This window comes from Cupressus sempervirens, chromosome 9 (genome assembly GCF_028749045.1).
Source record: "Cupressus sempervirens isolate cs-2001-9-10 chromosome 9, ASM2874904v1, whole genome shotgun sequence".
Lineage (NCBI taxonomy): Eukaryota > Viridiplantae > Streptophyta > Pinopsida > Cupressales > Cupressaceae > Cupressus > Cupressus sempervirens.
The window spans coordinates 782,561,644-782,576,289 of record NC_143126.1 but is presented as its reverse complement, the minus strand read 5'-3'; the positions used below and the strand labels follow the sequence as shown (position 1 = coordinate 782,576,289).

General features: G+C 33.6%; 1 protein-coding gene and 1 pseudogene across 3 annotated transcripts in view; one reads left to right on the top strand and one right to left on the bottom strand.

Moving 5' to 3' along the window:
- Window positions 1–5,074: 5,074 nt before the first annotated feature.
- Window positions 5,075–14,646, top strand: part of LOC149541054 (uncharacterized) — a 29,639-nt gene continuing 20,067 nt past the window's right edge. For 2 of the 3 annotated variants that reach the window (XM_089802045.1, XM_089802046.1), the window contains exons 1-2: window positions 5,076–5,862; window positions 6,035–6,118. In XM_089802045.1, the coding sequence (XP_089658171.1) occupies window positions 5,435–5,862; window positions 6,035–6,118 (512 nt within the window). In that variant the 5' untranslated portion in view covers window positions 5,076–5,434. Of the gene's footprint in view, window positions 5,863–6,034; window positions 6,119–14,646 lie in introns of all 3 variants that reach the window. The other variant, XM_089802044.1, reaches the window with a different exon arrangement.
- On the bottom strand, window positions 6,126–6,794 carry LOC149541055 (calcium-binding protein KRP1 pseudogene; annotated as a pseudogene).

The following is a 14,646-nucleotide window of genomic DNA, read 5'->3' as shown; positions in this document are numbered from 1 at the left end:
TCAAGGGGACAGTTGATGGACAACATGATTGCATCGCTATGCTTGATAGTGGTGCAACACATAACTTTATTAATGGAGATTTTGTAGATTGGCGCAGACTCTAGGTTGAGGATTTTGATGAATTTAGAGTTCGAGTAGCAGATGGACATACTCTCGCATGCACCAGAAAGGTTGCTAATCTAACCTTGAGATTGAACAACTATGAGTTACATTTAGATTTTTATGTGGTCAACATGGGAGAGATGGACATAGTTTTGGGAATGAAGTGGCTCCAGGACTTGGGAGTATTTACGCTCAATGTACGTAAGATGGAAATGTCTTTTGAGGTCGATGATAGGAGGCGTATTCAGGGGTATTATGGATGGAGGCTTGCATTCTATCAGAGGGATGGATAGTAAGAGAAAGAAAAAGGTGATTTAGGAGAAACATGAGATGATTCTCAATCCATTGTTCGAAGTGGAAGCCGCTTGGTCATATGACAATCCACTCTATGGCTTGGATGATGACAACTCTCTTGATTCTAGTCTTGAGATGAGCATTGTTGATAGTACTTATAATCCTACTAGTGCGTCAAGATTGTAAACGGGGCTCATAGAGGAGATTTCAGAGGTGTACATGGTGAGAAATGCTTACAACTTCATTTTTTATTCTCATGTACATGACCTATTCATGATGCACAATTCAAGAGAACATGTGCTAAATAGTTGGGATGATAGTTTATCTTGTGTGAAGTTTGGAGGCAAGGATGATCAATCTCTTGGCTTGCTTCCACTTAAGGCCTATACTTATGTGGCACTTGGTGATGGGATTGAGTTGGTACAACAAAACGATAGATGGTTTGAGCAAATGTTGCAGGAGTTGTTTGGTGATGATAGGGACATTATGTAGTTCTTCTTGTGGGATCCAAGTGGTGAATTGCTCGAGGACAAGCAATTTTAGGAGGGGTGGACTGTAATGTCCCCGTTTTGGAGGTAATTTGATTTAATTAATTAAAAAGTTGTCCAAAATAATGAATATTTTATGAGGATGACTAATTAAATATTTTAATTAAATAAATAAGTGGTATTAAGTTAATTATTTATAAAGTTATCAAATAAATAAATATTAAAAGGTAACTTTATATTTAATTAATTTAATAAAGTTACTTGAATTATAAAATATTTTAATAGATTCACTTAATAAATAAAATAAAATAATGTTCTAGAAGTTTCTAGTGAAAGCAGAGAAAAAAGAAAAAATAGACATCTTGGGCTTCATTCTCACTAGGCAAATTTGTTGTTGTTGATGTTGATGTTTGATGGTTGTGGAGCCTAGGGTTTTTGCAGTTGTCTTTGGCCATTGAGAACAAAAACTCTCAATTGGCAATTTTGAGGGTGTGAAATATCACTTGAATTATTGCAAAGTTGAGGAAGTTGCTTTAGACTTTCTATTTGTATGTCAAAGCAAAATTTTATGGCCCTTGGCCAAATTTTGGTGGTATCAATTTGAGGAAATCTATTGCAAATTTTGGAGCTTTGGAATTTCATCATTGGGTTGATTTCATTTATTGCACATTGCTGTTATAATTACCAGTCATTTTTCAGATTTTAATGGAGGACAATTTTGCATATAATATTTAGATTTTTTCTTGTATGGCCTCATTCGGGTATTGTTTCTTTGTGGGTATTTGAGCATTCATCTTGGGAGAGCTTGGCAATTGTTTGGGCATATTTTGGAGTAGCTATTAGGTTGCTGGTAAATAATTTCAGTGGTCTGATATACTACAGAAAGGGCACCATTGGCAAGACATTTTGGTTCATAGCTCATCATTGAAGCATCCTATAGTTATAGGTATTGTTGCATTCAATTGCTATTGCTAAGACAACCATTTCAAGGACAAATTTGAGGAGCCTAGAGTCTGCATTTATTTATCTAAAGTATTGCCAGGCAAGAATAAGGGCGACACTTCAAGGGAGTCGATTTCTTCATTTGGAGGGGTCTCCATCATCAACAAGTGTTACAATCAAGTCTCTAGCTCTTCTACAATTTGTGTACCAGGTTTCTCAAGTCAATTGTTGCATATATATTGCATTTTAGATTTCATACTAAGGCTGCATTTGTACTCAAAAAATTACATAGTTTGCATATGTTGTAATGCCAAGAGTATTGGCCATTTCATACTAGCATTGTAGTTGCCATCAAATGTGCAATAAATGAGACATAAGTTACTGGTTTGATATAGTTGTAATTGAATATGTTTTTATCATTCATGATTAGCTTATTAGTTTGCATGCCAATTGTTTGATAGAATGTCAAATGGCTATAGGTTCTCTTTTTGGCATAAATAATGTTATAATTTTGCATACCAAGTGTTTGTATTAATGCCACTTGGCTGTAAGTGCATTAATGCCATCTTAGGTTGCATCCAAAGTGTTTGTCATAATTACTAGTTGATGTAGCTGCATATTGCAAGTAGTTTCAATCATGTATATGCATTGAATATTGTCAAAATAAGTTGCACATTCATGTTAGGTCATTGTTTAGTCAATTCTGAGTCTTCTTGCAAGCATTTTCATTGATGCTAATTGAAGAAAAGAGTCATTAAAGCAAAATGAAATTTTATATTAGTCATATGACCCTTCTATGTGAAGTGTTTGACAAAATTTCCAAGGCCAAAAATCAAAAGTTTTCAATCAGATTTGAGCAGGTTCATTACATACCTTCACAAATTAGTTGTCTATATTATTGACAACTCATATCAACATTTTGTTTTGGCAATTGACAATGTTCTTGCAACATTCATGTGCTAGTTCCAACGACTTTGAGGAACTCTATCAATAAGACCACTTTCTCTAATTACACATGTTAGTGGGTAAAACTTTTATATTCTTATTTTTATTAACATTCAAATCAAACACTCATATGTGCATCCTTGCGCCTTCTTTGAGTATAAGTAATACTAATAAGAAAATGAACAAAGTTTAAGTTAAAATGACTCAAGATGAGGATAAGATTCCTTTGTACATAATTAGATTTTTAATAGTGTTGTGATAATACAAGACTAACTTTTGAACCAAGCATTCAGATGGTGAAAATGGAGGTGAACACACTTTGATCCATGCGATACTAACTACTCATTCTATGCATTTCTTCTACCCACTCATTTTACCTCATCTCCAAGCATTCAATGTGACCCATCTTCATTCTAATGAAAATCAATTTTCAGTCAGGTGTGTCTTTTCACCAAACAAAGTAAAATAAATTAAATGTCGACTTTAACATACTCATAGTAAGTCTGAATCTATTTTTTTACATTTATGCCATGCCTAAGGATACGATTGTGTTTAGAGTTTGTCATGATCTTGTTTAGGATTAGGATTATGATAACAATTATGATTTGGTTTAAGGTTTATATCATGGACCTAATTATGGTTAGATTAGGGGTTTGATTAAGATTAATATTTAGATTTAGGGTTAAAAAAAGAGCCCAGGTTTAAGACATGTTTAGGGTTAGGGTTATGATTGAGTTTACGAGTTGGTTTATGATCTTATTTAAGCTTGTAGTTCAATGTTTGGGGCTAGAGTTAGCGTCAGGGTTGGGATTAGGTTGTGAATATGATTTAGGGTTACAATTATGGTTAGGGCAAGGAGTTTCATCATTCTTAATGCTAAAGGTAGAGTAATGCAACATGATTATCTTAATAACAATATAAATTTTTAGAATTTAATTATGTACACTATTTTCCCTTTTTATATTACAGTCTATAGTTCATCATGTTTAAATGTTTTTAAAGAATTTTTTTCATATTTTATTTATTTTTATTGAAAGGAAATTTCTTAATGTTAATGGAAAAGTAAAAGTAAGATCAATTATTTTTCCTAATTGAACTTCAAACAAGAGCTCTGGTTGAGCTCGAGTCCCTGCCTTATGTGATGGTTGGAAAGTAGATAAAATAGATGGAGGTTCTTCAATGCTTATGACCATTTTGTCAAATGTATAATGGGTGTAGCTGAATAGTTGTAGTGGCTTAGTGTCAAGATGTTCAGATCTTTGGCAGACATGAATTGCCTAAAAATTGTAAATGTTTACTTCTACTTAATAAAATATAAAAATTACCTAGGAAAAAATAGAATAAAAAATGGATGGAAGTTTTATTTGTAAAATACATTAAAAATTACAAACTAATCAATTTTAAATATTTGATCTTCTTTATGTTGTCTTATTGTATTAAAAAATATTATTAAAATATTCAATACTTTTAAAATATCATTACAAATCATATTTACATTATATTCAACAATATCATTTATTTATATATTACATGTGATATGATATAATAATCATTTTATATATAAAAATAAGTTATTAACCATTAATATGTTATATTGCATATCTTAAGTTTTATATTGATTAATTTACATAAACTTTTAAAATATTAAAAAGAAAAAATAAATTGAAAGAAAAAATAAATTTAAAAATATAAATTGGTAACAAGTGCAATTGATTTGGAATTAATGTTGATAATTAATATTGATTAGACATTTATTTGTGAGGTGGAAAATAAAATGATTATCTTTTTTAAAGTTAATCCACTTGTCACAAATGTTGAAAAGACAAAGTTGTAATTAATGCATTCATTAATTAATGTTAAAAAAATATTTGAATTTTTGTTTGAGAAAATTGAATATTACCTCTACAAAAATAGAGATCAGCCAATCACAAATAACAAATTAATGTTTAAAAATTCATTTAAAAATAAATCATTGTAAACTTTAACAATATGTAGACTTTGCTCATAAAATTTAATTGATGACCACAACCAAAAACATTAGTACCCTGCTGCCTATATAGATAGGCAGGGACTAAAAATATATATTTAATCATACCCTACCATTAATTAAAAGTCAAAATGACTCTAGAGAGGAATAGGATTCCTTCGTAGATAATTTGACTTTTAATAGTGATGGTACTAGACCTACTTTTGGACGGATTGGACGAGGCGTTCACACGGTGAAAATGGGGATTAACGCGCTTTCGTGTCGGCGTTTCTTTGCCCCAGTCTACTTCGCCTGGTCTCCAAGCATTCAATCTGATCCCACATCTCACATTCTCTAAATTAGTGGTCATAGTCGGACAGAAAGATGCCTCTCCACTACCCATCTTTTCTACGTTATTTCCCAACAGATGTTATTCTCTGCTAGGGCACTTTCTTCTTCGTTTCTCTGCAACTCAACTCCGGTTTCCATTACATCAACCTCTTGTTTTCCAAGCGTTTCTGCACCAAGCCAATCTTATATATTTTCCTGGTCTCTCCATTAAGCCAGATATATTTATTTCCCGGTTTCTGTTGGCCTCAATTTACAGGAAAGCCTCGTTTTAGCCTATCAAGCATTTCAAACCCTAAGCCGCTATTATCAACATTCGTCTTTGTTCCAATCTCTCTTTCTAATCATAATGGCAGCCCCTTTTGATGGCGTAGTGTTCGCCCATGAATCGTCCTCCCAAATGAGACACCAGCCCTATGATGTCTTTATAAATCATTGCGGAGAGGATACCAAACATGGTATTGCCAGCAATATCTACAAGAAGTTATATGCTACTGGACTCAGAGTATTTCTCGACAAAAATGAGCTGAGAATTGGGGATTTCTTCCCAAAAGCTTTAGAAGTAGCAATGCGTAGTTCTTCAGTTCACATAGCGATTTTCTCTGAGAATTATGCAAAATCCGCTTGGTGTTTGGCTGAGTTGGAATTCATACTGCAATTAACCAAAATCAAATTTATACCCATTTTCTACCACGTTGAGCTCTCTACTCTAAGATGGGCGATTACAGGAAAGCGAAAATATGAAGAGGCCTTCAACGACCATGAAATGAAGAGCAGGTACATCTCAAATACTCTTCCCCTGTTTGTCTGCAGGATGCCCAGTTGACCGGAAATATTAAGTAATGTATTATTATCAGATGTTCTCAGTTTTTCTTATTTTCTCCTTACGTATCTGTCATATTTAAATTAGTTAGTCCCATTGTGCTTGTATGCTGTTCCACCTGAGCAGGTACGACTCAAAAAAGCTTGAAAACTGGAAGTTGGCACTGCATAAAGCTTCCCTTTACAAAGGCGAGATCATTAGTAATCAAGGGTAAGTACAGAACAATCTATTTCCTTTATTTAGCCCATCAAATCTTCCTCAAGTGTTTCTTGGCGGGGTTTCCCCTTTTGTTAGTCCGTAAGCCAGGGAACTAATGTTTCTGGTTTCTCTGTTTATTCAACTTATATAGATGCAAAATGGATATGTTTTTATTTTAAATCAAATTTTGTTCAATAATTTTTCTGTTTTGATTGGCTGTTCATATATTTTCCGTGGGTATTATTGATTTTCTAATAAAATATATTAAAAAATAAAATATCTAATTTCTAGACACTACCAGGGGAACAATGTCCAAACAAAATCCAGTGTATTTGAAGACTCTGACTTTATTTTTAATCTCACAGCAGCTAAAACATAAACCTAGAGACAAATGCTCATCAATTTACTTGTGTCTGCAATTTATTGACAAGAGCTTTTCCTAGCCATTTGTGAGCATCTGCCATCAAAGATGGTTGAGCGTGAGCATGAGAACGCAAAACTCGTTTTGATCGGCCGCTTCAGTCATCGCTCTCAATTGATCTTCACTCATCGCCTCCACTCCCAAAAGAGCGGCATTTTTTTCTGTCAAACCCTGCAAAGTTATCACGCCTTTCTCTAGATCTGCCAGCAGACGGAAACCATGGCAAAGCTCCGCCATAAACTATGACAAATTATCTAATTCTAAGAATGGCCAAAACCGGGCACACACTAATGTCATTTAAGAGTCCTTCAATTAGATTTTTCTGGTCCCGTAAATTAGTGAAAACAAATTATTTTTATTTTTATATAAATAAATTATATTTTACAAATATATCATTATGTATAAATATAGTTATAATCTTATTTCTTAATCTTAATATTAATCATGAGATGATTTATGTAATATTAATCATAATAATAATCTTAATGTTTAAATAACCTTTTTTAATATCCAACTAGAAGATAGAAAATAGACACCTCTTCTTAAATTAAACTTTTGCCACTACATATTTATATTTTACCAAAAACCTTTACTACTCTTGGTCCTATTCCTATTCCTAACCTTAATTTTAACTAGACTTTTGCTCTCACATCCTAGTCTTGAACCAAACCCTATCTAGACTTTTGTCTCCCTTATTTATTTAATACTACAAGCATTTTAGGTTTCACTTGATTTTAATCATAATCATGATAATTTCTATATTTCTCCTTCTCTTAACATATCAACCATAAACTCTAATCAACTTCCTAAGATTTATTTAAAATATTTTCCCATTGACTTTTGGTTTGCAATGGTCATCTTCTACACCATTTATGTCTTTCTCTAATTGAGAAGAGGAGAGTGGATTTCGTTTCAGCTTCAGCTTCAGCTTTGCCTAAGTTGTTTGCTTTCAACCATTAAAAATCATTTCATTGTTTGTCAAAATGCCCGTAGTTAAGGCAACTTTCCATTACTAATTATGCAAACAACTGCTTCTTTTTTCAATCTTATTCACCACACCACTTCTCATGATAGGCAAGGACTTCAACAGAGCTCTTGTTGTATTTGTCAACTTGGCAATATACTATTGCATTCACTTTTATAACAATTATGATATCTTGCATCAATTAACACTAACTAGTTTTTCATAAATTGAACATTTCTAATGTTTTGATATACATTTATTCATTTTCTATATTATAGAATTTACTTATTTCAAATACTATTGGCTCCATTGATTTTGTGTTATAGGAGCCCCTTTTTCAGAGGCTCCACCATATTGCATTTTTTGTCTACTAATATTTATTAGTAGTAATATCTTTTTACCATTAAGCTACAAACATATAATTATATTCAATAAAGTTATATAATTAAATAAATATAATTATTAATAATTCATATATCACAATAGATTTTTATTATATCTTATTTTTAATTTTTGAACAATATTTCAATTTGAAACAATTGCATATTATAAAATATTTATTATATTAAATTTTAATATGACAAGTTTAAATATATAAAATATATTATTATATAATGTATATAAAATTTAATAATTTTTTAAATTTTCTATAAAATATAGATTAGAATATATCTTAGTTTTTGTTGGTAAATAGATTTGTCACTATAAAAAGTATGATTTCGCCCAATGGAAATGTGTGCGGGAAATCAATTTCTCCAACAGTTGGATAGGTCTTTGGTATATGACTTTCCTTTGCATTTTGAGGGGCAACTCCCTCATAAGATGTAATTTGGATTTTTAAAATAAAGATGTATTTGAATCTAGAAAGATGTGAAGAAAGTATGAAAATGAATGCACCAAACAACTTTCGAGCCTTTCTAAGTCAACTTTAATTGCTAACAAGAAGGATCAAGAACTACGCTTGAGGGCTAGCATTAGCTTAGTGGTGATTTGATGGTTCACTAACATTTACACAATACCCTGAAAAAATCAATTACAACAAGAATCAACACCCAAATAGTTCAGATTTATAGAAAAGAGAATACAAAATGCACTTCCTTTTTTTTTTTGCACCAAGATCATAAGAAAATTTAGTTGATTATAGGAGCAAAAATTGTATGTACTTTCCAAAAATTGCTTTTCTATCAAAACCTCAACATAAGTGTCCCTCCTTTTCCAATCCAAAAAATTCCTCAATTACTTGTGCTATTCATGAATTTATAATCTATTCTAGCGTAACCACCATTTTGGGCTCATAACTACTCAAAATGTTAGAGTTTGGACTACTCTAAAGATAGTTCATAACCAACTCTAACTTTTACAACTCTAACCTTCAATGATTAACTAAAACTAGGAAAAAGTGAAGGCATTGAACAAAACCAAAATGGATTCTAAAGTTGACCTCTTTATAAAATATACTAACAAAAAATTTGAGACAACCTTAGACATTCCTATTTTATCTTTCAATTGTGATCAATGACATCTCCTGTGCTTGCCCTTTGATATAGAGGTCCTATGAGTAGCTGAGTCCAATTCACCTTGTATGATTTGAATGATTTGATTACTTGTGCCAAAGCTTTATTTTGATGATGACCACACTCTGCATTTTCAACTTGCTTAGATCATTAATCTTCCTGATTTCATCCAACTCTAGTGTGTAACCTTCCAAGTTTCAAGTCTAGTGGGCACTGAGAGAGAGCTCAATCTCATCATGATGTCTTCATCTGAACGCTCTTTATTGCCAAGCCCAATGCTGATTTTATATTCAATGCATTCTAAAATGGAAGATATGTCTGGATCCTGAGTATGTTCACTGATAGGAATACCTTCCACAATTGTTGGTATACTCCCCATGGTTTTTCTTTTCAACCGTTTGCAAGCATTTAAGAACTTATCTTCTTCAACTAATTGACGATTCATGCTATCATGCTTTCATTTGATGTTCTCTAGCCATATGTCAATTTTCTTTTCTTCTCCATTGGTGAGTAATTTCAAAGATTTGAATACAATGCTGTCCATTCATTTAATCTCTACCAAATTACCATCAATTTCTCTCCAGAATGCTTGTTGTTCCTTGAGAATTGCCAACTCTTTTAAAATATTTTGTTGTATGTGATTTTCCTTAGCATATGTCACCTTTACCTCCTGAAATAGGCTTGAGGCTTGCTCCTTCACGTGTTTCACTTTCATCCATGCTTTTACCATCTTGTTGTATGCCTGACACTCTCCTATGTTTTGAATGACATCTTCACCAAACATCTTCTCGGGATCTTCCATTATTTTTGTAGAAGCACTAGGATTTGGGAATAAATCACCTACCATTGATCATATGCATGAAGAAATGGCTTGAACTTGATGCTTGAGCTGATTTTTAACTTGCTTGTCTCCTTTTGACTGTTCGATTAGGACAACAACTAACATCTAGAAGTTATGCTTTCTAGCCTCACAAGTAGTTCGACCCTAATCCACTTGGGTTATATTAAAATCAGCTTTATCCACCTCGTCTATGTTCTTATCTATGACCGGTTGCACAATCTCAAAAAATAAGTTTCCTGAGGCAGGATTCACTGCTAGTGTAGAATCTATTCTAGTTTTCTTTACCTTGTACCTTTATGCACTAAATGAGCCATGACGTCCAAGTTTGGTGCTTCTAATTGGACCACTCTTTTCTTCTTTCTCTCCAAACTTTGTTGTAACCAAGATGCTGAAATAGTGGTAGTAGATGAATCAATCACTGAAGGAACTTGTATGATTGTAGGCATGAAATCCTGGTTATTTGTATACTCTGTATCTGGCACCTCTTAAGTCTATTCCACACTTTCAGGAGACAAAGAGCGTGTAGGAGATGTTGTGGAATGAATCATTTAATCTATAAATGATGATGGCAAAGCATTAATCTCGAGGGCTTCATCTATCATTTTTTTTATTGGATTTAAAGCTTTCTCTTCAGGTTTTGACCTTTTCTTTTTCCTCCAAGTGACTTCGTTGAGCTCATATGTTGAAACCAGATCAATTCTTCTATCTGGATCTTCACCATCATCTCCACCTTGTATGCCATGTAAAGAACTGGAAGTGATAAGCAAAGAAAATGAGATCACTAAATTCAATGTCCCTTCTTGCAAGCTATTATTTTTCTTCACACTTTTTTTCCCTTTTGACCTGGTGGTTGTGGCTTCTTTGGTTTAACTTCTTAACTAATTCTCTACTCATTGAATCACAAAGGTCATCCTTTCCTTGAGATCTTTCAATTCTAGAAAGGACCAATTGATACATGGCAATTCCAACACCTGTATTCTTTCAAAGAAGAAAGGATCAATTAGATTTGATCCATCTTCCTTTATGTCTATGACATCCCATCCCATCTTATAATCAATGATTTGTTGCACTATATATATCATGCAATCTCTTTTTCTCACCTCAAAGTCATTCTCACAGTTTGCCCAATAATCTTCCCTCATAGGAAAATGAAGATAGCTAGGTCCTAGTATCAAGGTGTTTTTAACATACCCACTGCAACAGAATGGGAAATGACTTTGAAAAGTGTTCAAAGTTATCTTCACCATAGATCTTTCAGTATTTTGGGCATTTGAGGAAGAAAGACAAAGTTATAGTGCCCAATACCGATTGGGAAAGGAATGGATCTTTTGTTCCTGCACTTCTTGTTTACCTGACTAATTTTCCTACAAACTTCTGAAAGCACCAACTTGTCATCTACAAAATGAGGCTACATAAGAGGAAAATCTTGAAACCCTCAATGGGAATGTAGGTGAACTAGGGATATTGTATGAAGAAGCTACCATAAGTACTAATGAGATTGGCTGCTTCAGGAGGAATTCAAAGTCCCATATCTCCTTGTAGATCTCTGGCTGTAAGCATAGAGAAAGCATCGATCACACTACGAAAGTGTGCATTTCTTTGTTTCAATTGCAACTGGGGATAGTAATTATAGATTTGTGTAGCCACATTGTATTCCCTATATGGATTAAGACCAAGCCATGACTCCATACTAGCAATTGCATACATAAGGTAGAGGACATGTGGAATCCCTGATTCATATTGAATTTAGTCAATTGATGATGAAGGGCGTCACCAATCACTTCTCCCCAATCAATGAATTGTTTTCCAATGGTCATGTTACTGAGGTACAAAAACATGTAATCCCGAAAGTCCTCAACTGCCTCATTTCCCACTATTCTACTGAGAAGGATGATCATATCTGAAATGTCTTCATTAAAAAGTATTCTACACAAAGCTCTTCTTGGTAACTGTGGTTGTCCTCACCTAGGTTGATCTAGCCAACTTTTAGCAATAACATTGAAACACTTCTTTTCATTTTGATGAAAATACCCTTGAGCACCTTCTTTAGAGATATTTGTGAATTCTTTTCTTACTGGCAATTTGAATGAAATGGAGATAGATACTGAATCTTGGCTTGCTACGACATTACCTCTTGAGGTCTTAATGTCTCTAGAATTTTGATCAATTGCCTTGTTACACTCCAAAACTAGTTTAGTACACTGAACTGTGGGAGGATGTCCTCCTGCATGAGCAACCCGCTGTCCGATGTTCATTGTGCTAAAGGTGATCTTTCTTCTCTACTCATAACCTGCTAGAAATTTGCAATTTCAATATTTCCCATTTTCCTATATGATATCTCAGGATGCATGCTTGTCAGTAATGCGAGAGGTTCCTTGCCTTGGAATTTCTACCTCATAGCATTGCTTACAAAAACCCATGTCCTTTACTTACAACTTCTCTTCATAAGACCATTCCTTATCTAATCAACTTAAGGCATCAAAATTCTTCTTGTCACTGTCATGATATTGTAAGAGATATATCTAAATTGAAAGAATGTTCTTCTATCTTTATTTATTTGCCAACATGTCACAAGACAATGAGTTTTATAGATTTCACCATGTAATTTTTGAACTTCAAGAAGATAATAATTGGACTTCTTTGCTCAACTTCAAACTTTCTACCCAATGTCACTTGGAGTCTTTCATTTGGTGCCTCTACCTTACTTCAGTTATAGAGTTTGGGCATTTCAATGAAATCTGATGTGTCCATATGAGAAAATTCATGGAGTGGTAAATAATTTATTAGATCACCGCAAAAGTAAGGGAGTTTTTAGAACTACATCCCCAAATACTAGATGGTCTTTGTGAGAACCTCAGACCTTGCCATCATGCATAAAATGAAAGAATCTCCATATTCATCATTAACATTCGATCAAACACTAACCAGTCAGCATATACACATATCTGTACCATACACCCGCAACCGATGCTTGATGATTCCCATGGTTCATTTGCAGCAACATACGATGCCTTTACTTTTGTAGTGATCTCATTTTGGCAGTTATTACTTGGCAATATTTTACTCTTTCAAGCAATCACTTGCTATATACACAACTTGCACATTCTTGAACACACCCTTGCTTACACACCTTCATTATGAAGCGCGCTTTAATGTTTCAATGAATTCTCTCCTTCCTGCCCGGACTCTTATCTCCTATGTTGTGTCACAACATGGATTCTGTCATTTCAAAATATGCCATGGGAGGAGTACATTGGTTGGAGAGAGGATGCAGAGATTTTGAACCAAATAGATCACATGCATTGGGAAGGCATTCTGTCAAACAGATAATGTGTATCATTTCCATATGCCATGGAATTGATAGTGATGGTGCGAAGGCATTTTTAATCAATATGATTATTCACCCAAACATGTCAAACATTGTTTGCACTTAGCGATTCCTTGACTCAAGCTATGTGTGGGAGGTCATTATTCACAACTTCAAGATGTTGGAGACCCAATTTTACCTGACATATAGAGCTCCACTCTATCACTGCTCAAAGAGTTCATTTACTTAGTTTGGATTTCAACACCACTATGGAAATGGAGGCAAGGTGTGAATTGACACACACTTTTTTAGACTTTCAATTCCCCAACACTTTTTCTGACATTTCATCCTCCATTGAACAGTATGCAAAACCATGATTGGGATGTGGAGTATTCTTTCAAACAGTTTTCTTGCATTATTACCTTTGTTATCTCAACAATATAAGGCAACTTCCAAACACATTTAGACACCAGAAGGGGTGCAGATACAAGAGATCAATCAACCAACATAATTAAGATGTCATTGCTACTGAAGCTCGAAGTCTTGAAGAAGACTTATGATATAACCCACATAATGCTTTGAAGATTCTATGTTGCCTTAAATGTTTTGAATACTACCATCATGTGTTTTGGAACATCATCTTTTGAGTGAAATGCAATGAGTAAGTGAATGGACTTTTTCTGATTGATGATCAATATTCCTCAGCTTCTCATCCTCAAACCATCAATTACATCTCTACTTTCCTTTTAAACTACTCATCAACTATTTGCTTCTCCTGCATTATGATTGTCATTTTATTTTCTTGAAAATATAGGAGTTCAAGTTCTTGAAATGTCCAGGTTAGGATTAGGGCATAAAGTTAAGGTTCGAGGAGAGAGAATGAAAAAAGAGTAAACATTGACTCCAACTCACAAACTCTAACTTTCTAACCTTAACTTTAAAAAAATGTTAAGGTTAATAAAAAGAGAGTAAATTTTAGTACGTAGTTAGAGAAGGTTTTGGTACATAGAGAGAGAAGATTTTGGTAAGTTCTCTTAACATTTCAATTTGTTCTTACTTTAGTAATAACCTTCACTAACTTTTTAAGTAAAATATCAAGGTAACAATTGGCTCTATCTGGGGACAAGAACTGTGCAGGACGCTAAGAGAACTCAAACTTAAGCAAGAGCAATGCTTTATCACAAGGGCTATAGAGTCACCCAAAAAGGAGATAAATACATGAAAGAGGACTAAGTACACCAAAACTAGGAACACAAACCAAACAAAAAGGAGGAAAAAGGCATAACCAAAAACTCCTAACAAACATATGTACAAGATGGTGAGCCACATACATTATTGATGGCAATGCTTCAAATGCTTTTTGTTGTAAGGCAAGGGCAACTAGGTACCACTCAAGTATGATAAGATAAAGGAGTTTTGTCCACATACTTTTTTAACTAGGAATGGGCCTCTCCATAAGGAGTCAAATTTTTCATGTAAACCCTTTGGTTCTC